This window comes from Cercospora kikuchii, assembly GCF_019650295.1.
Source record: "Cercospora kikuchii DNA, contig_00005, whole genome shotgun sequence".
NCBI lineage: Eukaryota > Fungi > Ascomycota > Dothideomycetes > Mycosphaerellales > Mycosphaerellaceae > Cercospora > Cercospora kikuchii.
Genome location: NW_025408586.1, coordinates 1,093,496 through 1,107,529, shown reverse-complemented (window position 1 = coordinate 1,107,529; position 14,034 = coordinate 1,093,496). Strand labels below are relative to the sequence as shown.

At 51.9% G+C, this 14,034-nt stretch overlaps 4 protein-coding genes across 4 annotated transcripts; 2 read left to right on the top strand and 2 right to left on the bottom strand.

The window, feature by feature from the left end:
- Nucleotides 1-3,748: 3,748 nt before the first annotated feature.
- On the bottom strand, nt 3,749-5,753 carry CKM354_000821400 (uncharacterized protein; the record flags this gene model as incomplete). The annotated part of the gene is made up of 5 exons (XM_044803582.1): nt 3,749-4,543; nt 4,600-4,680; nt 4,738-4,868; nt 4,919-5,404; nt 5,456-5,753. 5 exons carry the CDS (start codon nt 5,751-5,753, stop codon nt 3,749-3,751), a joined length of 1,791 nt encoding a protein of 596 aa, XP_044659517.1.
- A 779-nt stretch (nt 5,754-6,532) lies between these two features.
- Nucleotides 6,533-9,417, top strand: CKM354_000821300 (uncharacterized protein; the record flags this gene model as incomplete). Its single annotated transcript, XM_044803581.1, has 7 exons — nt 6,533-7,107; nt 7,161-7,659; nt 7,711-7,782; nt 7,839-7,908; nt 7,962-8,044; nt 8,107-9,044; nt 9,105-9,417. The coding sequence occupies 7 exons, from the start codon at nt 6,533-6,535 to the stop codon at nt 9,415-9,417; spliced, it is 2,550 nt and encodes an 849-aa protein (XP_044659516.1).
- Nucleotides 9,418-10,315: 898 nt separating this feature from the next.
- CKM354_000821200 (uncharacterized protein) lies at nt 10,316-12,086 on the top strand (the record flags this gene model as incomplete). Its single annotated transcript, XM_044803580.1, has 3 exons — nt 10,316-10,639; nt 10,698-11,362; nt 11,426-12,086. 3 exons carry the CDS (start codon nt 10,316-10,318, stop codon nt 12,084-12,086), a joined length of 1,650 nt encoding a protein of 549 aa, XP_044659515.1.
- Nucleotides 12,087-12,297: 211 nt separating this feature from the next.
- On the bottom strand, nt 12,298-13,233 carry CKM354_000821100 (uncharacterized protein; the record flags this gene model as incomplete). Its single annotated transcript, XM_044803579.1, has 1 exon — nt 12,298-13,233. One exon carries the CDS (start codon nt 13,231-13,233, stop codon nt 12,298-12,300), a length of 936 nt encoding a protein of 311 aa, XP_044659514.1.
- Nucleotides 13,234-14,034: the final 801 nt, after the last annotated feature.

Below are 14,034 nucleotides of genomic sequence, written 5' to 3'. Positions count from 1 at the left end.
TATGTGGTCATGAAAACAGACTCTCAGCCTCTGCACCCTGCGTCTGCATGAACGGCCCATTGGTATCCACATCGGACTGCAAACCGCCGCGGAAGCAAGTACTGGTCGTTTGAGGCGCTACAATGTGCTATGGAACTTACGTCGTTTCGTACTCTTGTGGCCACGTGGTCTACACGACAAGTGTATGTTTGCAAGATATCGCACCACACTACCTTTGCGAGCCGCGAGGAATGAAAATAACACAGCCGCCTGGGAGATGGTAAGTCTGGGGTGCTCCAAGTTGTATTTCGACAGTCGCTGACTTCATTTAGTGTGGAGTGTTACGCTCGTGGGTTGGAACCAAAACAAAATTTGCCAACCACTGCGAAGTTCACTCCAGATCCGGAAGCGAAGGAGAACACCTTACCAGAGCTTGATGTCAGATTCGCTCGTGAGAGTGAAGGGTCTTCGAGAAGCAGTGTTGGTAGCCTAGCAGCTTCTGACATCGCGAAATGGTAGGTCGGTGTGGGTAGTACTTGAGCAGCAGGATCCTGATCATTTCGTAGGATCATGGCGTTGCCATCTGGACTGTCGCCCACATTCGAACAAAGGTCCTTCATTAGGTTGGATGAAGGACACTGGTCTTGAGCGCTAATCAGTGCTCACTTTGCGAAATCGACATTGCAGCAACGCATTAACCGACGCTTCCGGTCCCGATCGGTAGAATTGGAAGCGGCTTGCTCGCAATGAGGGCTTCAATCTGGGAGGTGCCGAAGGTGCCAAATTTGACTCTCAAGTAGCGGGCTGCATCAACCCTGCAACAGCAGATGAGACCATTTGGGAAACGGTCCGTGACACACCACATCTTGGCTGCTGAAAGAGTATATCACTCCCGAGCTATGCCAGTAACGACCAAGCGGAGGACCGAATCGGCCGAAGGAGGACAGTGTTGGCAGCTACACTTCTGTTGTCTTCGAAAGCAAACCGTGTGTCCGTCAAATCGGATCGGGTTGGCTGCGCAGGCCTGTTGGTCAGGAGAGCTCAGTCAAAACTCTAACCTTGATCCGTATTCCCATATCAGCGCGCCAGCGCTGCAGCGAATTCGATTGCTTTGGTAAAGCACGATGCTGGAACGGTTCTGGAAATGTGCATCTCAAAGCTCTCGGAATTCAGTTGCGGTCATTTTGAGACCACATTCCTGAACGGGCACTGTGCCTGCCCGCTGCTGGTGGGCGAGTATCACGCAGAAGATGCGCTCTGTCCGAAGAATTGCGGCAGCCCGGTCTCACCAGTTGCATTTCGAAGTATGCTTGGAGTAGCATCAGACAGAAGTCAAGTTCTAGGTGAGTGGCTTGAGGAGTGGGATCCACACAGAGAGCTGCTAACGGCAAGTAGACATCTTGCCCTGGGAGAAGCACGAAGCGCGCAGCACGACACAGAGGAAACAGTGGGCGTTGCGCAAAGATTGTCTTGTCCCACCTGTAGCAGCACCTGTGCACCCTCCTCCATCGAAGATCATCCGCACTCTGACAGTGCTACACTCACGCGAGCCCAGCACAGCCGCAACCTGAGGAAAGCCGCTGCGTATGCCATGAACAGTCTTCAGGGGAGTCGCGTCCCGACATGCAGGACGCGCAATTGCAACGCAGCGTTGGGACGACGTGGAACGCTCCCAACCCGCCCTCACAACCTGCCTGGCCCGGTATCGCTTTTTGCATGAAGAAGGATGCCTTCACACAGCATCGTCGGGTATGCGGCGGCGGCAGTAAAGCAGCATCTTGATCGGCTCTATGTCTCGAGGCGGGACGAGTTCTGGTGGCAGGGTGTTTGACTGTGGCAGTCGCGACGACGGGCCGGTATCAGCCTCTTCTGAGGAAGAGATTGTGGGATCGGCAAGCATATTGAAAGAGGTGCAGATGCTATCACACAAACCAAATGCGCTCCGGAGCGATGTTGAATAATGTTGAAGGACGAGAAGTTGGGACGCGGATGGGACGGGGGCTTCAGACTGCTGCGCAGAAGCGTCGCACCTTCATTGTTCCATTCCGAAGCTTACGTCATGCTATTTTGTCCCTTGATGTTCCCCTCGCTCTCCAACATCGCCTTCTAAACATCAGCCCTGAGGACAAGACCCACGACCTCCAGTCGCCGTACAACACCCTTCGCAACATCTCTGACCGCCCGTCGGCTGGCCGTTAAAACATTGATACTAGGAAATTCCAGAAATGTCAGCCGAAGTGGTACCCAGACTCTTTCTCGCCTTTCCTCCTGTCCATGTAGGTTCCTAACTTACCAGATAGCTATACGTTGGATCACATGTCAACGCTCCTTCGCCATATGCCGCAACTTGCGCACATGAAGTAGCTCCCTGGCCTTGTTTCGGCCTTCCGCCTGCTGTGCAAAAGACGCCAATTGGATCACAACTCCCTTGGTAACAGCGTTCGCTAATACGTTCCCTCCCGTTGGGATCGCATTGAACCTAAGGATGAACAATTAGTGCTTGTTGTACGATGGTGTGCATAGCGTGTGGGTCTGTACTGACGATAGTCGTGCCGTCTCGAGAACAGAACTATAACACAAAACGTCAGTTGAAGGGCTGTATCCATTATCGGATTAGTGAGAAGACTGTATACGCACAAGGCGATAAGTTCCGTCTTTGGGACAGACTACTCCGTTGTCGCCTTGCGCTTTGGTCATGGAAACCAAAATGGTCACCAGGAGGAGGTTTGTTGGGCCCATTTTGGTAATCGCCATCTCGCAGGTGTCCGGAAGCCACGCACGCTGTTAACAAACTGAAACAAATAGATTCTCCAAACACAACAAGTACTGCGGTTGTCTCTGACCACGCGTCAATCACGAGTTTCTGGCAGCAATGCCCGAGAGTGCACTTCGACGACCATTAAAAAGACTGCAATTCACCAGTTGGACAGCGGTGAGGCAGGGCTTTCCTGCAACTCAATCCTGGATTATCTGGCCAATATCGCCTTGTACCTAGAACGCAATGCCTGCGCGACGACCAATGCCTGTCCGAGAGGTGTGCCAAAGAGTGGGCGAAGCTTTCAGCACGGACATCGCGAACGGCGCCTGGGTCGCTGTTGTGTCGCAGCCTCGATGAGCGGTGCGATCACCAGCGATCTGCCCAAGTCGACAATCGCACGCAGGGAAACTGCATTCAGCAAGGCCAATAACGCAGTGGCACAGTGCCTCGAATCTCAAGGTGAGCGATATCATTGAGATACTCGGCCACGCCATGTTATCGGCAAGGAGGTGACCTCGAGACAAAGCTTTAGCAGTGACCGCAATTAGCCATGTCGGCACAGTTGCAAAGAGCAGCGAGCACGAGCTGACTTCCTACCAACGGCAAAGGGCATCAAATAACCAATTCCGTGCCGACTGCACAGTGGTTGGATTGACCTCGTGGCCATTCACAGCACTATCGGTCTCTCACAACGGCCTTAATTCTTGCGCCTTGGTTTCTTCCAAACGTCCGCGAATATTCCCTGTCCTCTCCTCTTCGAGCGTCAGCTTGGTCTGACTGGACTGGCACAGTCCATCCGCTTCTCGTCGCCCCAGATCCCGGCCTGTCGAAACTTTTCGTATCCTGGTATGACCTGGGCGGGCCATGACCGTTTCGAGCCAAATATATACATGCCTTTTCCTGGAAGACTTCACCAGCTCCGCTGCCAGCATAGGTGATCATACTGAAATTTTCTTGCAAAGGGCACTGTCTTCGTGTCCGGCCACCAGAAGCCATTGTGGACCATCTACTCTATTCAAACGACGGCAAGATCACTTTCTGGTCATCGGACGGCCAATAAGCAAAGGTTGTGTGCGTTACCCAGCCCCGAGTCTCCCAATGCACAAAGGTATTGCTGGAGGTCGGCAGAACAGTCGTTGCTTTGACGCGGTCTTTCGACTCATATCCGCTAATGAAAGTGGTCACAATCGGCATGCTCAGCGTCGGAGGATTGGTGTGCAATGCAAAAACCTCCTCTGCTTTGAGCAATTCATTCTTGGTAACACCCTGATTTTGCGCATCCGGTAATTTCGAATTTATAACTTTGCCGATGATGTCGGTCCGCCTCGGATGGATCGCGAGATAGCCCACGTACGGAAGAACCTCTTCCGAATGGTCTACCTTCAGCTCGATGTACTCATTCTCTGAATCCTCCACGGGCGAAGCGAAGACTGCATTACGCGTGCCTGCCCCTGCTTTCTGGTTCATATAGCCGTTTGCCAGCCAGGCAAACACTCTTGGCTTGATACCCTTCGCGAAGGGCTTGTCGTATCGGACATTCCTGGCCCCATCGCTAACCGCGAATCCTTCGTAGCCATATTGAATGTCACCGCTGTCCAGTAGCGACTTCGGCAGGTTGAACCATGAGGCAGTCCCAGTAGCATCTTTCGGCTTGGGCACAACTCGCAAAGACTTCTCACCTGGGCCTTTCGACGTTGAGATTCCCACAAAGGTGGCCACTCCAGAAGCTGGTGTTGCAATTTCACAAAGCCCGTGAATCAAGACACAGTTGGGTAGGTTCGCGGGGATTTCGTCGTTACCAGAATGCTACAGATGGTGTTAATGGTTCAGCTTATTGACAAGGCGTCCTCAATGAAACTCACGGTATTTCGGCCGTACGTGTACGCATTCGCTGGCATATGCATGGCCAAAATATTCGGAACAAAAGTCTGGTTCTCGAGTTGCTACAACGTCGAAGGTAAGCACGGCGGCCGCGGAGCCAAGACTAGATATTGACTGACCAAAGCTGGTTTGATTTCCTCCGTGTAGATCTTCCACGCCTCGGTAAACTCCCCACACAGCATGTTTCCTTGCATGTCAAGGAGCAGCGTGGTGAGTCTTGCGGCAATTGATGATGGGGTACTTTTAAGCCCTGTCGAAGGAACTGTCAGCGCAGCACAATCGACCAGCAACACGACTTACACTTCTCGATATTCCGCGCCAGACGGTTCATTAGCGCAGCATGAGTTTGCGTGTTCCTTACGCGACGATAAAACTCCCAGAAATCCATCATCATAGCTAAGAAATCCTTCCCGGCCTGTATGGTCTCAGTTCGACCAAAATAATTTTGAGGCTGAAAGAATGCCGCAATGACCTTAGGAAGTAATCCTGCATATCTCTCTCCGGCGTTCTTTACGAACATCTCCACCATATCGAAAGCCACATTCGATACTTGTTTCCTGACGTTTTCGATCGCAGCGGATAGCGTTTCGTTCTTCGCTCCGATTGCCAGATTCTGTACCTTTTGCCGCAGCGCAAGATTTAGTGTCACAAGCTCCTTCCCAAGAGCAGCGTCCGGCTGATGAAGAGGCGCCTCGGGACGGAGGCCTTTCGACTTATATGACAGCAGCAGCTGAGACATGATCTGCTCGATGCGGGCAGCTTCTGGTGCGGCGCCTAAACTCCTCACTCCAGTCGGTCAGCGTGCTGTCATCGCCACTTTTCTACAAGTATACATACTTGCGTCCCAGGCCCCCTGAACCTTCTTGACCTCTTCAACAAGCTTGGTCATGTTTCCGTACAGATCGCGATCGTAGACAACCTGCATCAGGTTGTTCCATGCATCTTCATTGAAATTGCGGTCCTGGCCGCCCACTTTGCCAGTAAACGCGAGGGACTTCATTATCGAGGCGATTCGTCCACGCTTGAGACCATCGTCATCTCGCTCCACAGGGAGATAATAATCAGGATTATCATCATCAGTAGATATGCTGGAGAACTCGTCGATGATGGCTGGTTTCGCAGGAATGGGGCCCATTGCCTCGACTGAGATACGGGAACGATCTTGCTACACGGATACGGAGAAGAGCACCAATGTGATGTTGCAAGAGGTTGCAGTTGACGGATTAGCGCACACAATGCATATCTGAAAAATACTTAGTCTCGTCGTCAGAGCTACCATAGCTCATGCTCTGCCTCAACAGGCTTCCACCACGCCGCGGCTTCGCTAGCTTAACACACGTCGAACGTCCACGTGCTGGCACAGCTGCAGCCATGTAGAAGAGCAAGTTTGGAGTCAGGAGATGCGGCGCTGGTCTGGACCCCATTGAAGGCGGGGATGTTGCCAAGCACGGCCGTGGAAAGCACGATTTGGCTCTTGAGGCTTGAACTTCACGCCGTAAGCTTACCTCTTTCCTTCACAGCTGCGGCCTATCTTCCGCATTGGTGGCGCCAGGCAGCTCTTCCAAGTTCATGCCAGCTATGGCGAGAGCGTCAATCTATTGACGTGATTTGTCGAAGCTCACAATGGAGCATCTCCATGAAACCGCCACAATTGCAGCTTGCGGCATAGAATGCAAGCTGCGAAGCTGGCCTTGACGGGATATGGCTAATGCGCTGGTAGCTAATCAAAAAGCAGTGGCGTGATGCCGCATAACGCTAAGTCAAAATACGATGGTCAACCACATAGCGCAATGACCTTGGAAGGACAACGAACGTATCGTCAGGTCTGCCGCTCGCGCTCGCGGAGTCCTGTTCCCGACAATCTCGCAAGTGCTGCTCTACGAGCTTCGAGAATTCCTCATTACTAGATTTACGATGTCTCCTCCAACGTATGAGACACAAGGGCATCACGCATACTGCCAGGGCAATCCAGATCAGAAGCTCGAGTTCGGCGAAGTTTTGAAAAAGACGCCCGCGGAAACGCGTTATTTGCATATTTATGCTGACGAGCTGCAATGGACGTCGCTCCTCCCCGAAGGATCGAAGCCAGTCACTTTCGCTGGGCTGTCTAACTTGTCGAGTCTCCGTATCGTTCACATTTTTGCCCGTTCCTTTGCTGCGAATCTGCCAGCGAATACTGTTATCAGGTTCGATGTCAAGGCCTCAAATGGGGAGCCCAATCTTTTTCGAATGGCCATTTTCTACGAGACTTGCAGTGCTGGACTACAAATCGGACATGTTGGCCGCGCGGCGGGTCAGGCCGACTCTATTGCCACCATCGCTCGCATCAATGGCAGCAGCTGTGCAGGGATACTGGTTGCTGCCCCTGTCGCCATCAAAAGTATCTCTACGATACCAGTTCTCGAACGACGGAGGTATATCTACGAAATTCCACAAGTACCTTTCGGCGAGCTAGAATCTTTCCAGGACCTCGTTCCATCAACGGAAACGTGAGCCCCCATCACGAAGGCAACAAGACTTCAGTAACTAACATAACATGCAGCCATTTGCCCGCACTGGTCAACTCGCTCTTCGTGAAGGCTAGCAAATTGCTACTGGCCGACGACAAACCAAGCCGAGAGCTGGCAACGTCCATGCTGAGGTACATTGTCATCTGTACTCGAAATTCTCTCCGACATGCAAATATTTGTTTCCATGCATTGAGATTGTTGAGACCACTTGATCTAGCACGGCAAAACCCTGGATTTCCACCATTTAGTACTGCCTCACAATGCTACGAAATTCCAAGATTGGAGGTAGAAGCCTACCTCACCAATGCGGGCAAATGGATAAGCTATCTGGGGAAGCTGCAGGACTTCGAGCAATTGATGACCACGCTGCTGAACTCAATTGCTGCGTTGAAAGAGGATCAGAAGAAGATCAATAGCGCTATGCTTGATAGCATGAGTCTACTGGCGAAACCCTTTGTTGACACTGAAGCTCTCAGAGCTGATGCTTCAGAAGCTCTTCAGCAGGCGGTGAGGTTACAGAACGAGTACAATGTAAGATCCTCCGGACTCAAATGTGACGAGTAGACTGATGTCTCGCCCCAGAGAAAGCAAGCGGCGGTCGACGAAAAGTTTAAGAAAGTCTCCGACAGTCTAGAGGAGCACAAGCACAGTCAGGTGAGCGGGACTGCTTGGGCAGGCTTATGCATTGTTGATGACAGGTTCTGTGACAGGACGCAGCAAAGAAACGGCTTGCAAACGAAGCTATCTGGAATGCGTGCTTGAAGAGCGTCAAGTTTTTTGGTAAGCCAAGTCGAGATTGCAGAATCGCACATCGTCACTGATGACAAGCGTAGTATCTGCTGTGTCTCTTAAGCCTGATGGCATCGCCGAAGGTATAGCTGAAATAGCGGGTTTTGCGACCGAGCAAGTCAAGAAGGTATGCTTCAGCGCAACTGCATGCACCAATTGTGGACACCGCACTAAGTCTTTGCTCGACAGGATGCAGTTGCTCAGAACGCTCGTCAGAAGGTCGAGGAAGCGAGTTACTTTTTCGTTCACCAGATGCCATACCTTATGCGGGACGTCAACCAAGTCGGCAATACCTTCAACTCCATACAATCATACTTTGACAGGACGAACGGGAACCTCAAGGTATTGCAGCCTGCCGAAGCCACTGCAATGTTCGCCACCCTAGCCAATGGCCCGCCTCTCGATTTTTTCAGCTTGAGAAATCGCTGGGATGAATTCGTTATCGATTTCAAACGTGCGTTCAAAGAACTAGGCGAAGCTCTCAAACAGCTGGCCGACACTCACGAGGATTCTGCATTGGGAGATGTGGACGGACTGAATGCGTATCAGGACGAAATTTACAAGATGGCCATCCAGGGTCGTACACTGCTCGAAGCAATCTTGAAGGCCTTGGAGCTCTCGACCAAATACTGCCGCGGAGTCAAAGAATTTAACGCACGAGAGGAAGTGCGCCTTAAGATTAGCACGGTTGCCGAAAAGGCCAAAACTGCTGGAAAATTCGACCAGGACTTTGCCGCGAGGCAAAGTGCTCTCCAAACGTTGCGACAGTCACTTCCCGACATCAAGTACTCAATATACGTGCGCTTTTTCGAAGCATTGCTTGGCTATACGTACCGGGTCGGACATGCCAAAATGCCATCTACGATCAAGATCGCAGCCGACATGAACGCAAACGATTTCGAGAAGGCTCTTCGCGAGCTTTCAGAACTGCTTCTGGACAAGGAAGATCTCGCAAATGAGGAAGATGTTGGTGAGAAAGGTGCCGCTGTCATATCGACCAAGACTCCAGGCGCGTTTGCCGACGACTGGAAAGAAGTTCTCCGCAAGGACGGGTTCTTGCCTTTTCGCGTGTTGCCCGAAAATGTCGCACTGAAGAATTATTTCCGATGTCGCATCACTGATATGTGGTAAGCAACAATCATCTTTGTCAGATGTGCAGGAGCAGTTACTGATCCAACCACGTTTAGGGCAACGTTTGTCGACAGCACCAACAGCGAGAAGGAACACAGCTACCAGATCCACGTCGGTCCCCACTTCTTGGACAAGAATGACAAAGGGGAGTTGCTGCACTTCTACATGAAGCCGTATGTGCTTAGCAAGAATGGTAGGGAGAACAAGTGGACGGAGCAAGCCCAAAGAGCCTACGCCAGGCCTGCCGTGTTTTGTACTGGGGACCTGGCGCTTGCGGACTCAGATCACAACTGGGTGAAAGATGTGGCATCGATTGCGATCCATTTCAGGTTCAAAGGGGTGCCCATCGCGTTGACAAGAGGGAGTTGAGTCGTCGTATAGATCGTGTTCAGTGCTGATGACATGGGAACCGTTGAGGAACATTACGCCCGTAATCATGTCTGTAGACCTCGGGACTGCTCACTCATGTGCGATGTCGTGACTTGATGATCAGCTTTTTGGCTTACATACCGACTTGTGTTCATGTTGTGTTCCGAAGCATCCGGTTGATCATGGAACGAAGCTTTCGAGGACGTGGCATTGATGCTTGTTCTGCTTGCAGACCTGGTTGATAGGTCGCTGCGAATTCGGACTTGCTGAACATTCCAGAGGAGCATGCGAGTGAGTGTGGATTCAGTTGTGCTGATGCACGGCGAAGCACGAGCCGCTGCATTGGAAGCGGCCACGCTCAGCCCTGGACCCAACTCTGCTCCTGCCAAACACCACATTCCATTCTCGTCAACTCCCAAGGAATCGAAATGACAATGATATGTGATCCATCATGGGCTTCAGCACATGCTGTCAATACTTCGTGACAAAGCCAGCTCTTGACCAGGGTTGACCACGCGACACGAAACTTCTGCAGCCTCGATTTTGATGCTTGCCCTCACTCCATTATGGCGCACGTACCCTGCATACGCACGGTGTTTGCGGCAGATTTGATTCTGGGGCAAGCCGTGCAAGGGCCAAGCCACAGCTGACGAGCTCCTCCGCAACTTCACTCCTGCGATGGCTGCCGATGCTTGACTAAGATTGGCCGAGTCGTCCTTGGTCAGCCTCGGTGACAGTGATCTGCATAGCGCTAGCCGGCTGAGATAGCTTTCCGCGCAGCTCCAGAACTGCGAGTACCTGTTCGTATAGAAGGAATAAGTACTCTCGGGCATACCTTTTCCTTTGCGCGTCTCACGATCTTCTTTTCTACTGATACATCTAGACGAATACCGACACGATGCCGTTCCTAGCGAAAGAACATTTCCCGCTATCCAACGAGGACATTGTGTCCTGGACTTTCGACCATGTCAAGTATGATTGGGACAAGCCGATTTACATCGATGGATTGAATGATAAGAGGTCGATTTCTGCGCGGCAGGCGAAGAAGATGGTGAGGCAGCTTGCTGCGGGGTTCAAGGCCATTGGTGTCCAGAAAGGCGATTGTGTCTCGATACACTCTCTGAACGACATCACATACCCGATCTTCTTTCTTGGAGTCATTGCCGCGGGAGGAGTCTATGCTGGTACCAATCCAGCTTATACGGAGCATGAATTGACGCATGTACGTTGTGTTCATTCCTTGGTTATGCTGTAATATTGGCTGACAGTGGTTGCGACAGACAACGAAGATCGCCAAAGCAAAGTACATCCTTACACAACCTGCTTTCCTGCCCAACATCCTCAAAGCCGCGGCAGCGAACGGGATAGATAAGAAGAACATCATCATATACAATCCTACAGGCGAAAAGGCGCCGGAGGGCTTCCTGCAATGGGGCGACTTGTTCAAGCATGGCGAAACAGACTGGGTACGATTCAACGATTACGAGACAGCATACCAGACAGGAGCAGCGAGACTATACTCTTCTGGCACAACCGGTCTTCCCAAAGCCGCAGAGCTATCACACCTCAACTTGACGGCACAGCACATGCTGGTGTACGAGACAAATCCGAAGCCCTATGAAGTTCGACGATTTCTGCCACTTCCCATGTTCCACGCAGCAACAGCTCCCAGCGCGTTCTGCACACCTCTACGAAACGGTGATCAAGCCTATGTTGTCCCACGATTCGATCTAAAGACGTGGTTTTGGGCGCACGAGCACTACCAGATCACAGATATGGGAGTCGTTCCTCCGATCGCAGTTCAGGTCATCAACAGTCCTATGGCGAAGCAATACAGTCTCAAATCATGCAAAGTAGCGCAATGCGGAGCTGCACCTCTAGACAAAGGCCCTCAAGCACGACTTCAAGCCCTCATGGCTCCCGGCGCACCTTGTTCTCAAGTCTGGTAAGAGAACAAAGCTCGGCTTCAGATCCTCTCAAAAGCTCCCACTAATTTCTCAAACCACAGGGGCATGACGGAAACCTCCTGCATCGCAACCCGAACCCCCTACCCAGCCGGCGACTCCACAGGAAGCGTCGGCAAACCCCTCCCAAACCTCGACGTGAAACTTGTCGACGATTCCGGCAACGACATCACAGCCTACGACGTCCGCGGCGAACTCTGCGTGCGCGGTCCCACAGTGATAAAAGGCTACTTTGAAAACCCCGAAGCCAACGCCCGCGACTGGGACAAAGATAACTTTTTCCACACGGGAGATATCGCTTACATCGATAGCAAATCAGGAAACTACTACATCGTCGACCGCAAAAAGGAACTCATCAAAGTTCGCGGCTTCCAAGTCGCTCCGCCGGAACTGGAAGGCGTTTTATTAAGTCATCCCGAAATTGTCGATGCGGCTGTGATTGGTGTTCCGGATCCTGTGAGAGAGGGAGATGAGTTGCCGAGGGCGTATATTACGAGGAGGACGAAAGATGGGGCTCCGTCGGAAGAGGAAGTCAAGGCCTTTGTAAAAGAGAAGTTGGTGTATTATAAGCAGTTGGAGGGTGGGGTCAAGTTTGTGGATACGATTCCGAAGAATGCGAGCGGGAAGATTTTGAAGAGGTTGTTGAGGGAGCAGGCGAAGGAGGAATATAAGGAGGGGAAGAGGAGGGAAGGGGCGAGGTTGTAGGACTGTTCTGTTGCTCTGTGTTGTAGAGACTACTAAGAAGTACGAGATGTTCGAGACGAGTATCCTCATCATTTCATGATGAACGTGGTTTGGATAATTTCTCCTCAAATACCGTAGCGATCAAGATACCAGTCCTATTGATACACAATCGTGAAAGAAGTCGATGACAATAAACCAATTCGATTCAACTTTTCGACTTTTGCATCTTCCTTCACAGCCCAGGCCAAACGACACTCCTCGCATGCATCAGATAACTTAACTCGGCCAACCTCGGAGTCAAAATCCTGTCGGGGACCTTCTCCTTCACCCACATCCCATTCCAATCCGCAAACAAATACGCCTTCACGAATTCCCAATAATCCGGATAAAACCCACACATTTCCCAATCCAAAATCCCCACCACCATCCCATCTCGAACAATAATATTGCTCGGTGTAAGATTGTTATGTGTCAGTACAATTTTCTCGCTGCGCATAGAACGTAATAAACGAGCGACCATTTGCGTCCAAGAATTATCTCCACGTTGACGAAGAGTGTGAACGAGGCCTTCGATGAAAGCGCTAGGGTCGTTGTAAGGGCCATATTGTAAATCATCGCGGGCGAAGAATTCGTCTAAGCAGGGTTCATTGTCGATGCTGCTGATTGTGTTGCTGGTGATGGAGCGGAGTTCGTCGAGGTAGTGTTTTAGTTGGCCGGTGATGGATTGTTTTTGGGCTTGGTCGTAGTGGGGCCAGGCTTGGGACAGGGTTTGGCCTTCGATGTGTTCCATGATGAGGACGCCGCAGCCGTCGGGTTGGATGTAGGAGTCGTAGACGCGGGGGACGGGGATGGAGGTTTGGGATGCGAGGAGTTTCATGGTTGCTGCTTCGAGGAGGCGGGCTTTGGAGCCGGTTTTGATGACGATGTTGTGGTTGAGGCGGAAGGCTCGAGAATGGGGGCGTAGGAGGATGCATTGTTTCAAGAAGGCGTTGTTGATGCGGATTCGTTCGCCGTTGTATTCGTTGGGGTAGCCTACGCCGTCGCCGGGTTTGGCTTCTTCAAGGGCTTGAAGGTATTTGCTTGGGATTTTTCGGAAGACTTGCTTGAGGGCGCCCATGTTCTTGCTGCTTGGAAGCGAGATATTCGGGTGTACGATGCCGTTCTGCATGATTGTCAACAGGAGGAAAAAGGGTGAAATTTTTGAGAGGAGGCGGCATTGTGAAGAGAAAAGTGGTGGTGCAGGTATGCTGAGTCGAGGGCGAAGTTTGACGGATGTGCTATGTTGTGCATGACCAAGCTGTCACTGTCGCTGCATCACTAGAGCGCCTTCTGTTTCACATCTCATGGCCTGACATGTTCAGTGGCATGAGAGTTTGACATAGCAATCCTCGACGATAGCGAGATGGGTCACATATTCTTGAAGCTCGAGCATCCTCTCGCTGTGGAAGGCGGTTTTGACAGCGGCATGCAAACAAGGTTCACAGTGCCGACGAGTCGTTGGCGTGAGTCGGAGACGGCGTGATGAAATACTCATCATCTCGCGGAGGCAGCATGGTCGTGCTCGTGCTCGTCACGGGATACGGCATCTTCTGCTCCCTGTCCTGTCCTGTCCTGTCCTGTCCTGCTGAGAGCGGGGCGCGTGGTCAAAAGCAAGGGCGAAATGGCCGAGGGCGGAGGTGGCAGCGGAAGGTGGCAGGCGGCGCGGACAAAGAGCGTAGCAGCAGCAATCAAGTTAGTCACCTGTGGGAGGGCGACGGGTTATTGTCGCGATAGCAGCCTCCCTCTTCTGCACACCGACACGCTCCCCAGAATCGACGACCGGCAACACACGTCCTATCAGCGGCGTTGCCATTGCCTCCGCGCCATTGGTCTGTGACTCTTTCGAGCGCCGAAGGGCCGGGTGGGCAGATAAGCTTGAAAACTTCGACTTCCCGCGCCAGATCTCTCACCCTTCGCCCACCAACACCCA